At 39.7% G+C, this 24977-nt stretch overlaps 1 protein-coding gene across 2 annotated transcripts in view; it reads left to right on the top strand.

Annotated features, from left to right (window-relative positions):
* The window catches only part of HSD17B12 (hydroxysteroid 17-beta dehydrogenase 12), an 89558-nt gene that overhangs the window by 36204 nt on the left and 28377 nt on the right, over positions 1–24977 (top strand). For both annotated transcript variants that reach the window (XM_037394242.1, XM_037394243.1), the window contains exons 3-6: positions 1702–1777; positions 16840–16950; positions 21961–22025; positions 23054–23098. In XM_037394242.1, the coding sequence (XP_037250139.1) occupies positions 1702–1777; positions 16840–16950; positions 21961–22025; positions 23054–23098 (297 nt within the window). The remainder of the gene's footprint in view (positions 1–1701; positions 1778–16839; positions 16951–21960; positions 22026–23053; positions 23099–24977) is intronic.

Below are 24977 nucleotides of genomic sequence, written 5' to 3'. Positions count from 1 at the left end.
GTGAATGCAGCAGCAGTTTCTTGCAAGCTCACTCTTGTGGCAGAAGTTCTCTAAACACACAGAGGTTCTGCTGAGTGTGTTGGCATGGCTTTACTGCCTTGGCTTTTGAGACAAGTACAGCTGGATAGTTTTCCATAAAGCTCAGGTATCTACTTCAGCAATTTGAGAGCCCAGAGGTCATGGCTGCTGAAAGAAAGCAAACTGCCTGTCAGCAGTCTGGAGTTTGCGTCCATGGGGAACATCTTTGGGGCTTTTTTGCCCCATGGGACCACAGCTGTTTCAGACTTTTGAGTGGATTACTGTCCAATTGCCCTCAGTGTCACAGGCTGAGATAGTTTTAGGTATAGTGTTTGCCTTCACTGCCTTGATCCTGTGGAATGAGAGTGCACTATGTTATTCCCTTCTTCCCACTGCCTTCTAAGCCTACTGTTGGCTTCATGAAAAGTTAATCTAGTGAGCTAGGTGCTTATCTGGAGATGGATGTGTTCATCCCTTTTAGACACTCGTCCTCATAACACCACATCATTTCCTTGAGTGGAAAGCTTAAGTTACCCATAAGCCTGAACTTGGCAGTGGTTTGTTAGCAGCTCCTAGTGAGTGTCTTTGGTTTCATCACACCTCACTCTACGCTCATGAGAGATCTAGTATGAGATTTCTTCTGCTTAGAGATCACACATGTGAGTAAAGCATGGAGGTCACTAATGAACTTGGTCATGCTTCTCTCTGAAAGAAGCTTTCTTTGTGTGCTTCTGCTAGAAAGGTAGATGAGATTAAGTCTCTTTAGGTTGTTGCTGTACCATGCTGTGGTGGTGTGGGGTTTTTTAGGTTTCGTTTTGTGTGGGGTGTGTGTGGTTTGTTTTTGGGTGTTTTTTTTTTTTTTTTTTTTTTGTTCAAGACCCATTCTCACTGGCTTCCTAAGGCAGTGAAGGAGTTTTATGGAGCAATGATAACTTACCTGTTTTTTATATGTAGGTGTTAAGTGTCTGGAAGGCAGTGTCACTATGAACTGTGGATATATTGTTATTTTTCACTGGAACAGGGACTTACAATAGTCACAAACATTGTTTTCATTGCGGAGTAATTCAGATATGTAGCTCTCTTTCTGCAGACACTTTTAAATTTAGTTGTTCTCATTTCAAACTTGCAGTAGTATGTCTGATTTGAGACCAGGATATCCTCTGGCCACAGCTTAAGTTACACAGATAGCTTCCCTAAAAGAAATGCATGAGTAAACTAACCTTTATATTTATGATTAGTACAAAGTTGAGTGGAGCCTGACTAAAGGAAGGAAGTATTGGGTGCTGGGGTAATTTTGTAACACGGGTGTTCAAGTGACCATGGATATCTTAACTTGGCATGTTAAACTTAATTGTGGGTAATAACTTCTTTGCTCTGACTTGCAGAGGTGTGGTAAAATTTCTGTAAAATACCTGCTTGTTTGCTTTCTATTTTATAAATGTACTTATACACCTGTATCGCATGACTGAGAAGGTAACAAATTTGTCATGAAGGGAATCAAGTAAGAAGTACCATGGAAGTATTTATCCTGGTTTTCCCATTCATGTGTCTATTTAAAATTGTAATTTTTTCAAACTTGCTGGTCATATATATGTGATATTTGATAAATTATGCAATTCTTTTAATTAGGATACTAACTTGGAAGTGATTTATGACTGTTCTATGTCTCCTGTTTTCTTGCAGTTAGCAAGATGTGGAATGAAGGTGGCTCTAATCAGTAGGTCAAAAGAAAAACTGGACCAGGTTGCTAGTGAAATAAGTGAGTTGAAAACTTCTTTCCTAAACTTCATGGGCATGCTTATAAATAAATACAGTTGCACATGAGCTTCATACATGCTAATATATACAGCTCTAATTTTGAAAAAGCTTTGCCGTTGTGCATAGTGCAAATGTTAGATATAAATGGTAAAGGCCTTGCAGATTAATTTTATGGGTGTTCACGTTTAACTTCTGAAAACAATAGGGCTCAGTTCTCAGATAAGTACTTCTAAAACTCTTAGCCTTCCATAAGAACAGCTTACCAAGTCAGTCCAAAATACCACCTATCCCCATAGTAGCTGTCTAAAATCATAAGGCAAAAACCATGTAGCCTTTAATTCATCTGAATATTCCCTCAGCTTGAAGCAAGTTCGATTTCATGGGCTTCAGCCTTAAGGGTGGTTTCTTTGTAAGTCAAAGTTGTTGAAAACACGTTCCTTATGTTGCTTGTTATAATACCAAGTATACAAATTTATTGTGGGTAGTTTCCCCCTCCTCTCCCTTTTTTGTTCTGTTTGGATAAACTACTTGGATCAGATTAGAGAGCTGTAAGCTCTTTTTGGGTGACAAGTGTGCATAGTCAAAGGAATGAATACAGGGAGTGAGTTACTGTGTTTAAGAACCTGTATTAGCAGTAATTGTGTAGTAAATGGCTGTAATGCAAAAATAAGGGAGCAGCTTAATATTCCAATTACAAAAGTAAGGTGGGTATTTCTATGGGATCAGTTAGGAGAAAGCTTCCTCAAGTCTCATGCGGACAAATGATTTTTGCAATTGGAGCAAAGTATAACCATAGAATCATTTAGGTTGGAAAAGACCTTTAAGATCATAAAGTCCAACTGTTAACGCAGGACCCTCATTTAATCTGTATCTCTTTAAGTCAGATTTCCTGCAAGGTTACTAGTTTATGCAGAGTATGTCAAGATAAAGTGAAAAATGCAGCCTGGTGTATAGAAGTTTTTGATAAGCAGGAGTGGAAGTTGTGTGCTATGAAGCAGGTTTCTTGGCATAGTGATGTTGGGTAAAGAAACCATTAAGATTATACTTCTGTGTTACCCTCCCTTGTCTTGCTTAGGTTTTCATAAAATGGTTTGTATACACAATGCAGATAATTCTAAGAGCTGTTCTCTTTCACAGGTTGTAAGTGCATTATTTTGGCCTGAGTTCGTTAAAACTTTTATTAAATTTGTTAGTGGCACTGTTTTACTGTAAAGCATAATCTGTAAGTCAAGCCCCCACAAACTGTCCTATACTAAGTTGTAGGTGGCTGCTTAGTGAATGTAAGGATGACTGAAAGAGTCATGGACTTCAGTTTGCTTAATGGTAACTGGTTTACTAGTTTACTGAAAGGCAGAGGGCATACAATTCTGTTGATACAAATGCTACTGTCTCTGATTTCTAGTGTTCAGTGCAAAATGGCATATGAAACTATTCTCTAGACAGAAAAGTTGTCTTTTCTACTTGTATGTTTAGGTGGTAGACAGCATTTCTTCTTGGAGTGAAGATGGCATAGGGTCCTATCTTCAGCTGGTTTGGAAGTAATTATCTCTGTTCATTAGTGTCCTGCATTTAAAGATGTCCCTGCAGTGTCTGGATGTACCTGGTACATCAGTGCAGTCACAGTGTAAATGCAACAGTATAGGCGTCACTGCTTGCATAACCTGTGTGAGTTCTGAAGCTTAGTGCAAATGCACAAAGCAGTTGCAACAATGTGGTCTTGGTGGCAGTTCACTGCAGGAGGTGGATGGTCGTTTGCTGCATGTGTCAGCATATGCAGTCAAGTTTCTTACAATGCTGTATGTTGTCTTGCTAAATAAAAGTCCAGCTGACAGAAATATCTACAAATATCTTGTTCTGGAATCAAACACTTATGCATGAAGCAACAAGCTTCCTGAAAGTGGTCATAACCCTTTCTATAATAGTCTGGAACTCTCTTCCTCCTCGGGAATTAAGCATGATGCTGACAGGACAGATAAATCTACTACTGCTTAAAGCTTTTGGCATTTACATGATAGCTGCTGGGGGAGTTTTTCAGATTAAAATAATAGGTACACATACCTATGCAGAGCAGCCTGTAATACATAATTACTGTTAGGCCTCACCCAAACATTTTTCTGCTTTCTTTCCTAAACCATTCTGAAATGAGATGACTCATGCTGGATTTTCAGAATATTTCTTTTGATAACACTGAGCTACTGAAATGTATACCTTGTTCATTGTCCCACATGCTGAAAGATTGGGATGGCCTGCATAAGCAAGCAAAGCCGGAGTCGCACTTTCAGATCCTCCTAGGTTTTAGCTGGACAGAATTTTCTCATGTTTAGGCTCCAAAAAGGTGACTTCTTTGGAGCTTAGGCTGTAACTACTTGAGTGTTTCCCTTGCAGGCTCCTAAGGGAAGCTTTAAACTTCTTTGTGGTGGTCCTGCAATTGTTCTTCAAATTGAGGTAAGCTTGCTCCTCTTGAGTAATGACCCTTAATCACTTTAAGGAAGAATGGCTGTTTAGCTAGTTCCAGTTCTTTTGAATTGTGTGAGCCATGCTGTTTTCTGTTCCTTCCTCTTTTTTATCGATTGGAGTCCTCATCCTAGTCAATGGACAGGTGCCCCCATCACAACTAACAAGAGGGCTTTTGAGGATCAGACTTAGTCATTCTATTTCAGAAAAACCCTTTCTTGTGCTCTTAGGATACACTTACATTAGGAGCGATATCTATGTATAAAATGCAAGTTGCATAACCACCATCTTAAAGGAAGTACTGATACGTCTTTCTGACTGTTAAATGCCAGCTGACCTGGATCTGATATTTTTGTGTGTATATGCACGTTAAACTGGCTGTAATGATGTTATAGGGAGGCCGAATGTTCTGAACTTGCTGCTCAGTTTGAGCATTGAAAATTAGTGGATTAATTACAGGAAGTTGAAGACTTTGGAAGATTTTCCAATGTGTCTTCAAGCATGTTGTAAAGCAGATTTCTTTTTTTTTGGCAGAATACTTGGTTGTTGTACTATTTGCCACAACAGGGAAATTCTTCTTTTTGTTCCATAAGAAACAGAGCATTGGCCACAGACTGAGGAAGAAGAAATTTTGAGTTTCCTCCTCAGTGGTCATGGACCACCTTTGCATGGAATTACTTAGATTTTGTAGAAACATATTTGAACTTTTAATCAAGATTTCATGCACAAACATGGACTACTAGGGTCACTATACAAAATGCTTGGTCTAGATAAGTTCATGCTACATCAGTGCTCCAGGACCTTTTTAAAGTATTTAATGATGTGATATTCACAACAAACTCTTTCAAAGGTTCAGGTAGGATCAGAAAGAAGACTTCTCTGTGGATGGAGACAGTTGTTTATATGCCACATAATGAGGCTGTTCCCTGATTTACTGTATTTAATGTGTATGATCCAAGACATCTCAGGTGTTCTGTGCCAGCATTTGGTTCAAGAACCATGGACCTGCAAGCAGAAAAGCTTCAGTTATTGCACTGCTGCTGATAGGTATTTTCTGAGCAGACTTGAGAAGACCTTTGCTGTAGAAACTCATTACCTTGGGGCTGCAATATGAAGAATGTAGTGAAAACAAGTCAAGCAAGGAAAACACTTAAAAGAGGGCTTGTCTGTAGGGAAATTGTCAAAAGAATTTGGTATTGGTATATGTTATTAGCTGATGGCTTCACAGGACAGGTTGAGGAGTTGTGTGAGCTGTCGAGGCCAAGAAAAAACAAAGTCCTTTTGTAGCTAAATAGTGTTCCTGCTTGCCAGTGTAAATATCTACTTACTTGTGGGTAAGTGCATATAAATGCAACACGGGAGATTCTGAGCTTGTCATCAATTACTATATAATGCAAAACTTTTTTGAAGTAAATCCCCATCTGCTGCTTTAAAGGTGGTGGTTGTAAGTACTGTATATGCCCAGGGGATTACATTAGCTCCTAAGGTATTGTTTGGACTGAAAAAAAATTACCATTTTTTCCCAATGTGTACTCGCAAATGATAATTTAACTGGAATATGTTGTATTTTAAACTTTTAATACTGTTTAAGAACTAGTGTCTACAACTTTAGTTTGATTCTGCCACACATTTTTCTTTAAGAAAATATAATTTTTTGAAATTAAGATCTGTGTAGCTGACTACTTATTTCCGGTAAGTTTCCTGAGCTTAGTGTGTAGTGTTCCTGAAGTTGCTTGGTCATGGTAGTTTCGTCTTGAGCTACTCTGTAACCCTAAGATTTAAGGTACATTGTAAACGGATAGCTGTCATGTTTAGATTTGGGTTCTATTGCATTCTCACTACTCTGGTATGATTTGTTGAGTACAAGAGAGGAATGGGATGTGGTGCCAAAACTAGAAATGTTCCTTCTCCATTTCCTAGGTAGGTGGATTTTACAGCTTTCTTCTGCTTTCTTGGTAACAAGATAGTGGGGAGCATTCTGAAGCAGACCTGACACTGACCACTGTGCTCATGCCTCAGCTGTTACCGTGACCTACTGCTACAAATGGCCAATGCCCCCCATGGCAAACCTGTCCCCTGCAGATGCTCAGCTGCACCTACCTTGGAGCACTTTGCCCCTTAATCTCTGCCCTGTCATTTGCATTTCCTCCCCGATCTGCACTCCTTAAGTCCTCCTCGCATCTTAAGTCCTCCTCATGTCTTGGAGTTGGCAAGTAATAACATTTGCATTTAATAGCAAAGGTTGAAATGCAGACAAGCCTGGTTAGGAAGGGGACATAATTAGTCGTCATATTTTTGCACAGAAATGACAAGGTTCACTTTCCTGAGCTTAACTTGAAGACTAACTGAAGCCAGCAGTTATTTTGACCTTTTGTGATCTATTTCAAGGTAAACTAATGTGTTTGCAGTCTTCTGTCATCTGAGCTAGGTTCAGCTGGACATACTTGAAATTCCCCTATATGTCTTGGACTTGACAAAACTGCTTAAAATATTCTGGACTTGTTTTGGTGCACTGAAGTCACCTTTGACATAGTTCTAGTGTAAGGATCTTCGATTCAAAATGAGCTCTTGGCTTTCATCTCTGAAGAAAGTGAGGAAAGTTCCCATGCTTTTGCCTTGAATGGTGTCAACCAGTTACTAAAGGAGCAATTGTCAGACATGTAAAAGAACAGTTGGGAAGGGAACTTATTTTTAAAGAATTTCCTCACCGCGCCCCCCCCCCCCCCCCCCCCCAGTGGTTTCAGATGTCCCGCTTAGTCCCTCTTCTTTTTTTATCATCTTCTCTTGCATTTTCTCAGTGAAATTTTGCCTGGATTAATTTGAAGAAACTGAGCAGAATGCTTAGAGAGCAACACTTGACAAATGTCCTGCAAGCTACAGGATGCAATCCTAGGACTACTTCAACCTTTAGGAGAACTTTGAGGCAGCAACAAGGTAGGATGAACCAGGAGTAAAATGTTTTACAGGTGACTAGGGACATCCTTGCAAAAGGACTTTGTTTACACACCACCTGTCAGCATATGGAGTAACAGACCACGTTGTCATAGTTGCTTTTAAGGATGAAAACCAGTCTGAGAAAGTTTAGCACTCAGTGTCATGGGTTACACATAGCAGCAAGTGATCTGGCAAGTTCTAGCAGACGGTGCCTTTTCACACCTGGCAAGGGGTTAGCCTCTTCCAGAAAGAAGGATTGGAAGCGTGCTTGCCTGTGAACCTCACTGCCAGAGCGCTTCTATGCGATATTTGTTGCGCTGTGTTGATAGTTTGTTAACCCAGAAAGTCCAGGAGAAGAAATGTGTAAAAGCTATTTAAATATGAATTGGCTGGTTTGGGTTTCCTTTTCTGAATATAAACTACAGCAAAGTAGCCTCTTCCACACGTCACATACTCCATATATTATGTCTATAGGTTCAGGACTAACTCTGGGACCTAATGGTGTCTTGAGTCTTAATGTTTTACACACTACGTAGCTGGACCAACTGGGCAGATGACTGCCTTGGTACTTTAGAAACCTAGACTGAAGAACCAGAGATTAGTCTTCCCTACAAACGTTCAGGGCCACTGCTGTCTCTGCTGGGTTGGGTGGGGGAATACTTTGTATTTTCTTTAATACGCAAACTTAATGCCTGTCTCTGCTAACAATCCGTTTTGTGGATGCCAAAACCAAGAGCCCTTGTGCTGGTCTCTGGGTCATTAAACACCTTCTGTTAACACAAAAGCTATAACATATCGCTTATTACTTCCAGTGTAAAATAAACTAAATATTACATGAAAAATGAGTATTGGATTTTTTTCACTGAGCGAAGGTCTGTTTTGCGAATCTGGTTTAAGTCAATTGGTGGAAGCTTTATTGCAGAGAGACTTAAAATTAAGCCTTTTAAGAGTGTCTACAGGGAACAGTCTCTGGCACAGGGAAAAGACTGGATGAAGCAAGCAGTGCTGTCCTCCTTCTACAACTTCATTCTATGAATGTGTATTTTAGTCTCCTGTCTCTTTTCTGGCAGGTTGAGTTCCATTACACCAAGCCCTTTTTATTTGTCAAAGCTGTAAAAAGCCCTGGTAGACTTCTCTGCTGAGGAAATGGTGATAATGGCTTTTATGGTTTTTTTAGGAGTATGTTGTGGTGAGGAAAATCATGCTAGTTAGTAGCTCTTCAAAGAGAAAGGAAACTTATTTGGTCTGTTTTTCACAACAGATTCTTTAGGAAAAAAAATCCATGAATATGAAAAATAATTTAAAAAATGGTGTGTCTAATGGATACAAGTATGCTTGCTATGTAACTCCTTATACATGTGCAACACTTCCAGTGCTGAACTGGGTACTATACTGCTTTGTGCATTATATGTGGACTACTTATGTGTTTTCCCTTATAAGCAACACTTTAGAGAACCCTGACAACTGTGCTTTTAAATGCCTGTCTTCTGACTATAGTGAACACCTTTCTGTGGATGCTGAATGCAGGTGAAACTATCAGGGATATAATACAATGCTGAATTAGCCTAGAAACTTGTTTCACTTTTAAAATTTGTTTTAATTCATGTAGAGTGACTGACTTAAATGTCTTGAAATTAACGTGAAAGTAAAGGCGCAATTTTTTTGTTAATCCATACTAAGCTACCTTTCAGTGACTCTCAGATTCTTTTAAGTAATTCTCCTGATCATCGTGGAATTCACTTTGTTGAATTTAAATCTGAAAAATTCTGCATTTGGTTTTTGTTGTTTTGTTTTTTGTTTTTTGTTGTGTGTTTTTTTTTTTTTTAAATCACTACTGTTCTAATAATTACAGGGCTGGAGAATTAGATTTTATTTGCAAAAAGTGATGAAAAATTCATATTCACATGCATATACATATTGAGTGTACACATTGTCGCAGGCAATAATAATGACATTAAGAAAAACTAAATGTTACAGAAGTATTGGAAGTAGTCCATATGCCCTTCCTAAAATGAGTTAGTAAATTAAAACCAGCTTGCTTCATGTTGTGTGAAAACTAGTACCACCAATGAATACCCAAAAAAGCCTTGGAGAGGGGATTGAAAATAGTGTCAGGGCAAGGAGAGAAGGATGGGAGTTTGAGGTGCTGCTTGTCACACAATACTAACCTAACCACACCTCATGCTGCATTTGTCTCTGAAACACTTTGGGATTGCATCCTAATGAACTGTGTGGAGCTTCAGCCATAGTGGATATTTTGAGGTGGTGATGAGGAAAACCGCACAGGGCAAAATGATGCTATTCTTGCTAAGCAGAACTCCTGACCTGCACGAGGGCAGTGGCTGTCAGTGCCTCTCGTGCCTACCCCTGTTGCAGCATGCTGGAGCAAGGGGGTGTGCGTGGTGAGCATCAAAGCTGTGCTTGCCTTGCTGCCTGAAATAGTGTTGGTATTTGGAAACATTGCGATGACTTGACTGTGCAGCCCCCCTGGCTGTCAGCCTCTGCAGCTGTTTTTGAAGGCTGCTTGATTTCGTGTTTTCAGTTAGCTTTGTAATTAGGACAAGCTTGATTTAGGAAAGCTTGCAATGTTGAGCATAATATTTGGGTGAATGGGCTTATTCATTGATCCTGTGTGTTCCTAAGAATGTTTATCTGACTTGATAAGTGTGTCTTAGAAGCTGTTGTATATTTTGATGTAATGGAAATGAGAGAGGAGCAAATGGAGGAAAGTACTAATAAAGCATGTTTTCTTCCTATGTTTTGTAGTAACAGTACTGCTTAGACACATTAAAAACTTAATGTCCCCTGTGGCTCAAGGGTTTGTGGGCTTTGGCTTAGAGATCTGCCTTCTGTTGCATTGTCTTTGAAAGCTGAGGAAGTGAGGAATTGGCTTGTGTATGTATATTGAAACTTCAAAGCTGTTTAGCAGAATTGTAACATTTTAAATGAGGTCTGGCATTTTTTACTCATTCTGTACTTTCATGTGGTTAAATTTTTTAAATATTCACTATTTTTAAGGAAGCTGTATTTATGAAATCACATGTGCAAGAGGCGAAATATAAAAGGAATCCCTGGAAGGTGTTGCACATGTAGTTGAATGAAAGGAATCTGAACCTATTCATTAGTGCTTGACCAAATGTGCATACACATATGGTTCTAAAATGTGTTGAAACATAGCAAGTTCTGGTAAATGGTAGGCAGGCATCTCATGCTATGCAGAAGTGGATACAGTATAGCATTCTTATCTGGAGTCTTCTCTTGCAAGCCCAGTGCAAACAGAGCTTTTTTTTTTTTTTTTTCGCTACAATGTACTTTAACTTTTTTGTTATTCCTTAGGTTACCAGTGCTTTGTTTCAGACTTCTATAGAAACATCTATAACTTACAGCAAGATTTTTATTACAATACGTATCTGTTGCTGCATATTGACTCCCCTTCTGAACACTCGTGTTCTCTTGCACTCGTGTCTGCTGTGCAGCATCCCTCTGGATGGGGGTTCAGCACTGACCCTCCCTTAGCTTCTGTGCTGCTCTCCATGCTCTGGTCTCTTGTTTCTTCTTTCGCAGAAATGAGAAGTGTGATCCATCGTTTTGGACAAGGACTGATACAGCTACATAAATGGGAACTCTCAGCCTTTCAGAAAGGCTAGCTTCTCAGGTATTCAGTTTGTCTATGGGCCTGGTAATTGACACATAAATAAAATACATGTGGCAAAAGAGTTCAGAGGTTTTGCTCTAGATCACCTTTTCTCCATCTGTTATCTATGCTACTGGGATCTGACTCCTAAGATTATTGCAGGTTCTCCAGGGTTTCTGCTCTTTTTGCTTATAAGTATCCAAACACTTCTCTGGTAGTTCTGTGTTTCACTGTGACTGATAGGGGGTTTTTCGTGTTTTCGTGTTTTGCTTTCATTTCTCAGCTTCTTAGCCTTTATTAAAAGGTTACAAACTCTCTTTCTGGAGACTAGGTACTGGATTACGGTGAGTTCTGCCACTGCAGTGGTACTGGAAAGATGACATCTTTATTTGTGGATGTAGCTGACTCTTCTTACTTCATTCTTCATCATACAGGATGGAAAAAAAATTAAGAGCTGTTTTTTCTACCTCTTTGGACTTCCGGCCATCCTGAAGCTAAAGACCAAGTGAGACTTTTTATGTTTACTGCATAACTATGATGGTATTTGTCTGAGGCTTTGAATGTAAAATGATGAGATGCTTCAGTTCTAGCAAGGGTTTTTTAATGTACTTTACCTGAGCTTGAAGTAACTGTTCCCATACCTGCTTGCAATGTGGGCCTTGTATCCTGATCTCTCTGTTGCAAAGTTAGCTGGATTTGTTTCCATGTACTCTGTGCAAATTCAAGCTGCTGTAGCCAGCTGCTTTGAAGCAGGTGGTAGAAGTACAATGTTCTTTTGTTAGGGAAGGTGATATTCTAGTTTTTCTGTTTCCCAGCAAGACTTTGTACCACAGACCCCTTTGACACTGTTTGTCAGGTAAACTGAGCTGCTTCTCCTGACTACCTGGCTAGTGTCTGTTTGCTTTTGCATGTAAGTACACAACATTTCCCCTCTGGGGGAGCCTTCTTTCAAGCTCAGTTTATCTGTGTCTGAAAACTTCACTTCCTTACCATTTTCTTAGCCTGTCAACCAAGATTCCAGTTCAGGGGGGCTGCTGCTTTGAATTATTTGCAAGCTTCCGAAAAATAATAATAATAATGTAAAAAATTTAAAAAAAAATTGAAGATGCTTACCTCCTAGACACTTCACAATTCTTTATTATTTATTTAGGATGTAGCTCACTGTAGTTTCTAACTTCCCACTTTTTATTTCTAGTGTGATCCTTTTTTTCTGGTGTTCCAGGTAATGCAGTGCTATTTCGCACCTGAGTCTCTTTCATGGCAAAGGTGTGGCCTAGTTTGCCTAATTATTTAAGAGTAGTGTTTTCCTTGCATACTAAGACACTGGATACGCTTCCTGTAAGTCAGAAATATCTCTGGCCTTTGGAGTTAATGAAGCTTTTGCTTCACCTAGTGAGGCTTTAACTAACCATTTGTAAGTAAACACCAAAGACATCTGTGTAAGAGTAAATATTCCTTTCCTGTGAACTATTGATGATTTAAATCATTTATGAATACATGAGTATCCTTCTAATAAACATCTTGAACTTGGAATTTAGTTTCCAGTTTTAAAATGTCAAACTGAGTCTCTAATGAAGTTTGTATGCAAGAGCTTCCATGAACATTAGACAGTGTCTGTATAAAACTTAAATACCAGAGTTTAGGAAGAGTATTGGGATCTGGACATGCAATATGACACATCATTTTTCTTCAAAGCATGAGTGTATTTAAAAATTTATCATAGTGGAAACCCCTTAGAAGGAAGGTGTAGGATAGATGTGCCTGTAGTGTTTTGCTGTCACCATTCCACCTTCTTTGTTTGTGCTTGTGAAATTTAATAACGTAAGATTTGTAAAAGCCGAAAGGGGCAAGTTCAAAATCTGGAAAAGTCTGAAGATGCATAGAAGTCTGACATGCATAAGAAACTGAAAAGATGGACATGAAAACAAATCAACATTAACAACTTAATGTCCTCCGGCTCAAAATTGACAAGTAATGAAAGTAAGTTACCTCTTCAAAGTTGGCAGCCAGTCGTCAGTGCAGTATCAACCAATGCTCAGTGACAAGAATAGGAAAGAAAAAAAAATTATTATGAGTTATGACCGAGGAAGAGGAGACAGCGGTTGAAAAACCTAATGTCAGATGTAACAATCAGAGTGGATCCAGGTGCACCAATTTGAAATTTGATCACTTCTGCTCTTGGCAGGTTCAAAAGCAAAAAAAATGTGGCAGCGGTGAGATGGGTGGGCGCTGAAAATGCGTGAGGATTTGTAGTGATTGGCCTGTAGGAATAATTGAATGAAGGCCATCAGGGTAGACTACTCAGCTCAGGAAGTTTCTGAGCAACAAACTGTTGGCACTTGACTTAATAGGTTGAGGAAACATTGCTATGCGCTTTTCTTTATACCATTTTCCTCTTTATCTGCTACAGAATACCAGATACTTGTATAGGTGTACCTGTGGGCAGTCCTGGGATGACTGCTTAAGTGTCTTTATGCGTATTTTGAATAGTGGCACCTTGGCCAAGTTTGAGATATTAGTTAGAGTCCTCTTCTGAGGATACCGAAGGTAGTGTTTTCTTCAGAAATACAAACACTTTTATGGATAATCCCTTGATAGTCTGTATGTGAAGTGTGTGTTTAAATAGCCTGTTTATTTTCAGACCATCTCATCCTGTATTTTGCAGGAAGGCGTAGAATGAGAACATGCCACAGGAGTCAGTTCTTTATCACCTGTGCAAAAAAGTGGCGCACTGTTCTGTTGTATTGTGTTCTCCTTCTAATGTGTATTATACTGCCTTTGTTTGCATGACAGCTGTTACTCTGTAGACATTGGTCTGGGACATGCCTATGTCTCCGCAGTCTGACTGCGGTTTTGGGTTGCTGTCTGGATCGTTGAAAGAATCCATCCCAGCGTCTTCCACAAAAGTTCACTTTGCCTTTTTGTCTTGTACAATGTTCATACCATCCTGCTCTTACCACCGTTACGACTGTTGGTTTATTCAGCCTTCTCGTAGCTGTGAAGATGTTTTGTTGAGCCTTTCTTTGTGGTCAGCAACTAACCTTTTCGAATGATGGTGTGGTTGCAGAAGATCGTGGTCTGCTTTTAGTAATTACCATGATACTGTTGTGCATAGTTGGTCTCTTGCTAAATTACTTTAAGTCTTGGCTGAGATCATATAGGCCCTGTAAATTAACTGTACGTGTGAGTTCAGGTTAAAAAATTATTTGTAGGGTCAATACTGATCTCACCTGAGATTTTTAGTAAATGAAATTATTTAAGACTGGTGTGTCAGAGTTGAGAAACGTGGAGGAGGTTTGCTGAACTTCCTTTCCCATCCTTGAGATGTTATGGGTAGGTTGGTGACTGACTGCTGCACAACTCCTGATAACATGGGGGTGTAATATTCAGTTCCTGCAACTATGGGTAACGTGGTGCTGTAATATTCAGTTCTCTGCTAAGAAGCATTTGAACTACCAGTTCCAAAGACGAAATATCAGATTCACTTTTCAATATTTCGTCAGGAATGCTGGACACGCTGGCAGATAATATCAGCTCTTTCAGATCCTCTAGCTGCTGGCTGCAAAAACTGGCTTGATACCCTTCTTTTGCTCCCTGTGGCTCCCCAGTACCTCATGGTCTTCAAGCTGAAAGCTCCATCGGGGAGTTTTGGGGTTTCTTTTCTTAGACAGCAGGAGCACAGGCACTGCTAGATACCCTGGGTTAGAACATAGTCTGCTTGCTTCCTTCTCTGTTACACTACATCTCAGAGTCCTTTTGGCAGATAAAACAAGGATGTGTGATTTCTTTCTTCTAGCCCATCTGTTTGAGAACATCTTAATCCTTCTTGAGATCAAGGAAATTTCCTTCTCCATTGTTCATACAGAGCAAAGCACATCTGTTCTCCTCTGCACTTTGTACTCTGACTGCTAGGGTGAGCTTACACAAGTGACTGTTTCTTGTGTCATCATCTGACATGGAACCATTTTATCAAGTGTATCTGCTAGTCTTTTCTCTGATGTAGTGCATCATCCCACCTGTTGCAGGTTCTGGGGCAGAGCATGGGGTGTGCAGAAGTTGCAGGGTACCTGAACACTGGTGTGAAATGGGGAGGGGAGGGTTTGATCAGCAGGTGGCATGTGCTGGAGCAAGACAGTCTTGCATGTGTGCAGTGGGCAACCACACAAAGGTTGTGTCCTCTGGCCATTCTGGTAGGTAGTCTTCTACTTCTCATGTTTCTTATACACTGTACCACCCACCCTCCATCCACAAACAGTACTACATTTTTTTATAGGTGTGTTGCTTAACTACCTTAAATGTAATTGTTCTTTGCTGATTTTCTGAAGGCTCGAAACAGGGTCTTATAGGAACAGTAGTGTGAGGACTTTTTTTGTTTGTTTTACAGTATTACTAGGTCTTCAGATTTTTTTCTTACTTCATCCTCTTAATATCCCTGTCGTGATTTCAAAAGGTTTCAAAGATAGATCGATAGCAATCCTAATGCAGAGTGTTTAGTATAAAAGAGCCAGTACTAATTAAGCAAATTTGTGAGGGTAGCGATAGGGTCCTTTAAACAACTCTCATTTCATGAGGTGTCTGAGTGGCAGTGAAGACAGCTGCAGATCCCACAAAATGGTTAAAAAGGCACGCGTGTACAAGTGTGCAAGTTGGGCCAGGCCGCTTGCATGTATTATTGTGCCTCTAATTCTGTCTTTGAATTCAGTGTCCTGTAAGAATTCAAATATGTATGCTAAATATCAGAACAGCTGTGTTCAAAAATAGACGCTTTCTAGCCCCCCTCCTCCCCCCGCAATGTTGAACTTGGTTTCCTTCTGACGCGATCACAAGACTGCTGCTGCAGTAGGGGCTTAATGCTATTTACGTCGTCATTTGACATAGCAACATCTCTCAGGGGATTTTTAAACAATGCAGCTGTTTAGGAGAGATGAAGAGGTTGAGGGTGGGGAGAGGGAAAGGGAGGAGAAATAATTTCATCTGCCATTAGGGATATTGATGGGAGGAGGGGAGGCAGCCAGCAAACCAGTGAGTTCAGTAGATTCATGATTCTGCATGAATGGACAGCAGGATCATGGGAACGGTGGCTTTCCCTTGAATGGGAAGGAGGATCATGGGAATCTGGCTGCTTCTAATCTTTTTGTGAATGACTCTTTTCCTTTAACATGGCACTGCTTTTATGAATGGCTCTGGGGGCAAACTGCTGCAAAAACCCTTCCTGAGCTGTACACAGGTGCCTTAAGGAATGCTGGAGAAGGAGTCAGGTGCAGCAAAACAGAGATGCTGCAGTGTTAAGCTACTGTTCTGCTTTTTTAAAGTCTGAGAGGACATTGTACTGATTTTAATTCAGTGTAATTAATTCGGCTTAATGGAAGCAGAATTGAGTTTTATACGAAGTATTTGTAATGCTTGCTCTCTTCTGTTTCAAAATGTAGTTGGCTATGTGTATTTTTCCTGTTCTCTTAAGGATGGAGATGGCAGCGTATCAGAATGGTTTTGGAATGATTAAACTTGGAAGTTCTGCTCTTCTTGTTCACCCACATGTTCCCTTTTTGATTTATGTTCAAAATACTAAATACTCAAAAAGCTTTATGGCACCAGAAGTAAGAATGGAAATGGAGGGCAATAAAGAATTGTTTTGCCTGGTCTGAAGCAACTAATTTACCATATGGCTTAAGTTGGGGGGGGGGAAAAAGTGTTCTTGTCAGATTGTACTTGAACACAGTTGTGTGTGTGCGTTTACTGATTTCTGCTTTTTTTTTTATTCTGTTCAAACCTGTATGATTTGTTTTCGTGCCATCTTACAAATGAAATGCTCTGAATCATTTGAGAATTTATGTTCTCACCAGAAGTAGCTTAGTGTCACAAACTTCTTGTGCAGGTTATGTTAAAATTCAAGGATTCCTATTGCAGAAGTGAAAAAGCTAATGTGTAGTGTTAGCTGCCTAATGTTTTGTAAAACCAGAGTAACTGATACATTATTAATATTTGAATTGTAATTCAACTATTTCAAACTTAAGCTTCAAAAACCTTTTTCTTTTTTCTAGAGGAGAAGTACAAAGTGGAAACAAAAGTCATTGTGGCAGACTTCGGAGAGAGAGAAGATACTTACAGTAGAATCAAAGTGGGGTTGGAAGGCCTGGAGATTGGTGTTTTAGGTTTGTATCTGATCTTTCTAAACCTTTCTTAGTGGTGTTTCGTCTTGACTTGCTTGCTAACTTTTTCCCATATTGAAGTTTATTTAAATGAATTCATGAGAGCTAGTATTTGCCTGACTAAAACTATGTTGCTGCATGTTCAATGTGGTTTTTAGCTTCCTGTTGATACACTACATGAGAGAGTGCTTGCCTTGTGCCTGTGTTCTCGGAATTGTGGTGCTTATTGAATGTCTTTTGATGTGTTGTTCTGTGGTGGCTAAAGGCTCTTCCCCTTACGACTGGGTGCACAGTGACTTGACCGAATGCCATTTTAGAAACTAAGCAAGCTCCAGATGCTTAGATTCAGCTTAGCAGCAGAGCCCTGTGGGAGAACCATTAACTCTTAATTATAGAGCTGTTGAAATTTAATCATTACAGTATAGTATTGAGTAAGTGGCTCCTGTTTCAGAAGTTTTAAGCATGTTCTGGTCACGCTGGTAAGCTGCGGTTCTTTTGCTGGTAGCAATGCAATATGCCCAAGTATGGTTTGTGATACTTGCGGAAGTGTCGGTGGCGTGGTAGTCCTTGAAAACAAAAGGTGATCAATCCGGTTACTTTGTTGAATGTAGAACTGAGGTGATGTCAAGAAGGTGTTTGTCACAAGGTGAGAAGAGTTTAAACATAACAGCAGTTTACCTGAATCTTTCCTGAACATTGGGCTAAAGGTGACTGTGTATCAGTTTTCTGGTTCTTTCCCTAAACCCACATATACTGGTGTGTATCCTGTATTTCTACAGTTACTCAATATGGAGATGAGAACCTGTGATGGTTCAACGTAAGGCACGAAATTTTATAAGTTGCATTGCTCAGACATCTAGTGGTATGTGTTATCTGATAAAGTACTTACTACAAAAGTAGTAAGTTTTACTAACCTGAAATTCAGTAGTTGGAGCTAGTACTGTTTTTTTAACCATTTTTTTAACCAGCATATTTCAAATAAATTCATTATACATATGATATGGTCTATGAACTTTGTTGCTAATAGATAAATCTCACTGATGTTGACAAATAATGCACAAGAAAATAGCATATATAAAACCTATTATATATACACCTGTAAATACTAAAGGCTAAACCCCAGAATGTTTCCTAATATTTCTGACAGATCTGAGTATATACAACTTGTGACATCCAGTATTTAATTACTATAAAAACTCAAATCCACTGGAGTAACTGCAACTGCCAACAATGTGTTTTGTGTAAAGAGTAGTGACAAAGCTGCAGATGCCTTTTTTCTTGTTTCTGAAGGAGATAAGTTCCAAAGAAACTTTGTGGATTAAAATTAATGTCAGTTCTAATCTGTCCTATCAAAATCAACTCGGAGAATGTACGACTTGCAAACTGCCTGTCACGTAGCAATTGCTGCAGAATAGTGTATCACTTTTATGTCTTAAAACACCAGCAAACCTTCTACTGTGTAACATACCCACACTGGAAGGGTTTTTATTACTTGGTAGGCTGTGATGAGGTTATGGCAATGCACAAAATTATGAAGATCTGACTATAGTTCTGCTCAAAGTGGGCACTAAAGCAGTTAATGCATCTCAAATTTTGTGTAAGCTTATTACAGGAAAACAAGCATGTTCCTCAAACAGAGCCTGGTTCTTGCTTTTATTTGCGTGAGCACCTTGACTAAAACCATGGTAAAAATAGCAACTAAATCCTCTAGAGTTGTGTATTCTCTTGCTGAGTTCCTCTGCGCCTTTTTTTTTTTTTTTTTTTTTTCGCTTGCAGCCAGTGCAGGTTTACAGAAATCTCTCTTCTAACTAATCACTAGCAATTTTAGTGGATCTCATGCTTAAGATCATCAGGTTACATGATACGTAGATTTCTTCTTTTCTCTAGATATAGCCGTATTAATAGAAACCACTTGCCAATGTAATTTTTCAACGCAGATGATTGCTACTTCAGAAAGACAGTATCTAAATTTTTTATGGCAATTAATTTCATGCTTTAGTGCATGTTTTACATTCTGTAGCATTTGTTGCAATCCAGAATATAGCTTTTGTTCTGTGTTTTTCATGTTTGTGTGAGGGAAAACATGGGTTTAGATGAGAATGGCCATAAGGGATAAGTTTTAGGTTCCAGTATATTTTTTCTTCAGGTGTTATCTGGAAAGTAGGTATGAGAAGCATCAGTAGCACAGCATAGCTGCCGGGGATCAATGCTGATTATTTTTTAACCTTATACTTAGAGACACAGGAGTCCACGTATACTACTCGAGATTGAGCTTCTGATTATATAGTTGCACAGAGCCTAACTAAAGTACTTACAGATTGAAATCCTTGTAAACTTCTTATTTGGAAGCTTCTTTTCACCCACGTAGGAAGGCTAAAAGAGTTTGCATAATGTTTTGCTGTGTGTTCAAAACATCGTCTGTCAGTGACTTGGAACATGTGCTAACTACAGCAATATGTTAAACAAGCAGAGGTGGGAAATACTCCTCTTGCTGTTCTTAAACTGCTGTGATACTTTTAAGGAGTTTGAGCTGGACAGTATCTTACCCTGTTGTTATCCAGATTCCTCTAGGTAAAATACACCTGGTTTTTTTTTTGGTTTTTTTTTTAGCGTTCTGTTTCAAACTGCAGCCAACTGTGATCCAGTAAATAGATTGCTGGAAGTGGAAGGATACATATATGGGACCCAGTCTGTGGTACAGGGTGTGAATTTTGTGTGACTGTCTCTGTAGCATGAATCATGTAAATACTCTAAATTTTGAGAGAATAACCAAGGTTAGTCCCAAACCCCTGCCACAGTTCATAGCCAAAATCCTTTCCAGAGAGATGGCCTGAAAAATAGTTTATTTTAGGATTAAAAGAAGAAAGAAAAAAAAAAGGCTCACTCCAGCAATAGCAAGGTTGGACCTTCTTTTTTAAAAACTTCTCTTTCTAAATACAGCAGATGTCTGCTGGGAATTTGCCAACTCCCTGTTCCCCTCAATTCTCGCATTTTTAAAGGTTATCTAAAATTAAAAAATGTGAAACACACGATGTGACTAATGACCTAAGGGTTTCCATAAATACACAAAGATCTGGACCAAGAGAGCTGTCATTCGAGGGAATCTCTGAATGAATCAGTTCGTGCACTTTGCCAGAATCTCTCCTGCGGGTTTCCTGCATGTCCTGCTGCATCCCTATTGATGCTTAAATATCTTTCAGGTTGGTTTTTAAAATCATAGCTTTTAGCACAGTTTTAAGGGCTATTTTATTCTAATTGTTCTAATTATTTTTATTTATTTATTTTAAAAAGGCGTCGGTGCCTTCCGACAGTGTTTCTTGTCCCGTGTGGATGTGGGCCCTGGGGGTGCATGGTGCCCTGCAGCATTCCGAGCACTTCGGGATTCTCTGGGGTGTAAGACACTATATAAATGTAAAACGTTGCCACAGCAACCAAATGTCACACGATTCACTTGTGTAAGATGAACAACAGATACTTAGGAAACGGAGATCCCATTTGCTTGCCTCTTTTTTTTTTTTAAATTTTTATTTTTTTATTATTATTTTTGTGTCTGTATATCAGTGTGCTTTATTAAGTTTGAGGCAGCCGAGGTTGCAGAGCAGCGTCGGTTGCTGACGGTGTGAGGAGTTTCCCCTGCTGGCGCTGGGGTTCGGGAGCGGGTGGTGGCTTCGTGCCTGGGAGGGAGGGAACCTGGCCGGTCTGCAGTGGCGGCGGCGTGTGTGTGTGTGTGTGTCTGCGCGCCTTAAGGGGCCGGTGCATTCTCTCGGTTGATTTTTAAGTGTTGCCAACAGGGGAAGATGGTGGGGGTGACGGGGAGGACCGTCTTGTGCGGTCAGGCTCCGTGTCTGCGCAGGGAGCGCAGCCCAGGAGCCCTTCCCGAGGGCGGCAGCCCCCGCCCGCCGGGGCCCCGCTGCCCCCTACCGCCCGCCGGCGCCTGCTGCCGCTGCGGGGGGCTGGGGCCCTGCGGTCTGTCCCGCAGCCGTCCGGCAGCTGGAGACTGGCCAGAGATTTTTTTGTTTGTTTGCTTTTAATCTTATTTCACTTTATAAATGTCGTGGTTTAACCCCAGCCGGCAACTAAGTACCGTGCAGGTGCTGGCTTGCTCTCTCCCCAGAGGAATGGGGAGGAGAGTCGGGGAAAAAGGTAAAACTTGTGGGCTGAGGTAAGAATAATGTAATTATTAACAATAAAATACAATAATAATAACAACAACAATAACAAGAATTGAAAAGGAGAAAGAAGAATAAAACCCACCCCAGCAGCCATCGGCCCCTCCTGGCCAGCTCCCTCCGGTGTCTATACCAAGCATGATGCTCTGTGGTATGGAATATCCCTCTGGCTAGCTCAGGTCGGCTGTCCTGGCTCTGTCACCTCCCGGCTTCTTGTGCCCCTGCAGCTTTTTCCTGGCAGGGCCTGAGAAACTGAAAAGTCCTTGACTTGTTGCTAAGGAGTGTTTATACTAATGAAAATCATCAGTGTGTCACCAACATTGTTCTCAAAACACAGCAGCACCAGCTACTAAGAAGAAAATTAACTCTATTCTGGCCAAACCCAAGGTAGTATTTAAAAAGGGTGTTAAACAGCTTCACTTAAATGTCCTGCCAGGCACCGAGAGCTTTGCTTTGACTTGAAGCTCCTTTTCCATAGCATTGCAGAGCTCCGTGTTGCAGCTATGTCACTTGTGCACTTGCATGGTGTGCACCGATATTTCTTGAAGAAGAAACATTCTTCCCTGGCACTGTGAAAAACTGTGGAGGATGGGTACAATGTTTTAAACGTGCCACCTTTTAAATGATTAGAGAATCAACATTTACACATTTAAAATGGCTTGTGTGTTCACCCTCACATTCCACTTGTGTGTGTATGGGTATGTTTACAGTTAGGGAAACTTGGCTAAAGGCATTAGAATGTTTTAAGTGCTGCATTTTAACAATATTGATTGAAAATTGTCGTTAATCGCAGCATGAGAAATCAGATGGCATCCAAGTGATCTAATTCATGCTTTTGTTTCAGTCAACAATGTGGGAACTTCGTACGCTTATCCTGAATATTTTCTTGATGTTCCAGACCTGGATAAGGTAAGTGCTTTTTTTAGTACCTTCTGGTGTTCTCATTGTTAGCACTAAATGCTTAACAGGTATAGCAAAATAATTTAGGTTTGGTTAGGGTACCCACGTAACAAGGTTTTCAGATTAGAATTAAAGGTTCAAAAAGCTGAGTTACATAAGCAGCATAACCCAGTTCAGATGATGGCAGTTTCAGTTTCTTGTGTTGCTTTTTACATGCTCTTCCCTGCTTCATTTTATATTTGTATTTCAGACAGATGCGCCTGGGGTCAGTATCTGATTTCTGCCCCTGCCCATGTCTCATTTGGCTGTTGTTTATGAGCTGCTTTAGCTTGTGTGTGGGTTCTTAAGTGACTGAAGGGAAGGGAAGCAAGCAACTTCATGAATGGAAGCTGCACATTCCATAACACTGTTATGAAACTTAAATACAACTGTTTTAGCTCATAATGTAGGGACAACCTTGGTTGCATTGGGTACATTGAAAACTGATTGTGAACAATTTCAGTGGTGCATGATTTTATTTCCAAAACCTCTGTAGCTCACTGTGTCCACTGTGGTTCTGTTTTCTGCTGAAGTATTGAGAAACGTATCTGCTTTTTGGTTCACCTTCAAATAAGGTTCATAATACGTAGCAAAAAAATACCTTCTTTTTTTACCTGATAAATAAACTAAGTCACTAAAACACTGTTATGAAATAGTGAAGAGAAAAAAACCCCATTAATTATGAAGATGTCTTAAAATATCAGAATTTATTAAAGTTCTTAAATATTGCAAAGTGTTAGGAAGTACAGTGTCAATGTGATACGTCTGTGGGTTTTTTTATTAGTAAGAGTCCCTAACCAGACGTAAAATTTGACCAAGAGTAATTCACAGACTGCTTTGCAAGTCTGTCACTCTTCCTGATATTTAAGCAGGAAGACAAGGAGTAAAAGTGGATGTATAAGTGTAAGGTCTAATTTGTCTTTGCACTTAAACCCAGATGGTGTGTAAATATTGATCAAATAACTTCAAACAAAACTGAAACCTTTGTTTTCTTGCAGACAGTCGACCAAATGATCAACATTAACGTTGTGGCTGTTTGTAAGGTAAGTGCCCTGTTAACCAACACTTGTTCCTTGATGTCTTAATTCAGACCCACTAAATACTTGAAATTCAGTTGTCTGAAGCAATTACTTTTCATCTGTTGGACCACAGGTCCATTTTTCATCTTGGAGTGACCCAGAGGTTATGACTGTTTTATCAGACTGTTCTGGTTGTTGTGTGAGGTATAATTTGTTGCAAAGACACCTATGAACTATTGGAAGAGCAAGGTATGTGCACAAAACAATGCTTAATGCTTCTTCGTGCTTGTCGTTCTAGTCCTTGTAAATTGTTCGTTCTTCTCCTTATCTTTCCTTCTTGCGGTGGGCAACCTTTGTTTCTGCACACCTAAGGTTTTTGGACACTAGTGAGAAGCCACTTAAATATTTTCTGTGAAATACATAAGCAATAAGGAGAACAAAACAAAGTTTTCAGAAGGGTGCATTAACTTTTGAAGTACAGTTACCTTCCCTTTTTGATATTCACATTCAAGTTTTTATTGAGAAGAAATCACCCTGACTTCAGGCTAAAACATATGGCTGTTCCTTTGTTTATTAACATGAGGCCCATTGAAAAATCAGATTTTCATCGTAGTATTTCAGAGTTTAAAAGGGGCAGAGGGAATAGCAGCTGCTTACACAACATAGGAGTCAATTACTGTATTACCATGAGTGCTGCAGAAACTCCTTGTGATTATTCACTGCTAAACCTTAACTTTCTTTTCTTGTGCATAACAAAACTGGCACCTCCATTAGCTGAGGGTTACTCTTTTGCCTCAAAGTCAAAATATTAGGTGTTTCAAAGGTGGCTCAAAAGTTTTGACGTTCTTGCAGCTCTTCTGATTAGGTGTAATAACTAAAAATCTAGTACAGTGCTCTTGGGGAGTCTAAACTGGAAGTGTTTTGTTTCCATGTGAGGAGGCACAGGACCTCTTAAAACAATGCTTCTCTTTAAGATTTTCATATCTTACTGAAACGTAGGCAAACAGTGCAAATGCAACAGTTGCATGACTGAATGAGACTGTTAATGTCAGCTTGCTACCGCTCTCACTTCCCTGTGTGTTTTATTTGACATCTTAGAATTACTTGTTGTAAAGTTAGAAATGTTACAGCAGTTAAATCTTCAGAAACTTTTAACCGTATGTTTGGTTGACAGAGAAGGATTGTGGCCCATGGTGTCTTGTTGCACTTCTGCGAGATTTCATCTGAGAAGTCAGTTATTAATGGGCACCTTTGAAACTTTTCTCTTATGGAAGTAATTTAGCAGACTTCTGAAAATGGTAACAGAGCTGCACCAGGTGTAAATCTGTTGTCATGCATAGACCTCTTTGAGATTACTGTAATCGGAAGAATGCCTCTGCTAAGTTGTGACATCTGTGCTGTGCCAGCAGAGGGAGTGCACTGTTCAGTGATTAAAGAATTTGGGGTGTCAGTCTTCCTGGGAGCACTTTGCAATAAAAATAATTACAGATGAACTTCTTTAATACCTATGTCTGAAGATGGTAGGGTAGAATAATAGTTGAGGTCTACTTCAAGTCTGTATACACCTAAAATTCCAGAGGTACAGCCAGACTGTATTAGTTTCCAGAATAAACTAGCACTGTTTTGTGGCTTGAGTAATTGTTTTTATGATCAGTGGTGGTCAAAAATTTAACAAAAATGTCATAGTTTCTTGTAAAATATACATTCTGCCAGACTCTTCACATTGTAACGTGGTTGTCTTCACACATATAGAAACTTACTGAAGATCTGCTTACTGTGCGTTAATAATGTTTTTCCTCCTGTTTAAAAACTTTTTCTTGACCATGAGCAGCTCCTGTTACTGGATATAATCAGAGTTTGAGCATAAGCTTCCAGGCTTGAAAATGTTTCCTCCTGTGTGAGC

The sequence above is a fragment of the Falco rusticolus genome, chromosome 7 (genome assembly GCF_015220075.1).
Source record: "Falco rusticolus isolate bFalRus1 chromosome 7, bFalRus1.pri, whole genome shotgun sequence".
NCBI classification, from domain to species: Eukaryota; Metazoa; Chordata; class Aves; order Falconiformes; family Falconidae; genus Falco; species Falco rusticolus.
The sequence above is the reverse complement of the archived record's forward strand: the minus strand, read 5'-3'. Positions and strand labels throughout refer to the sequence as shown.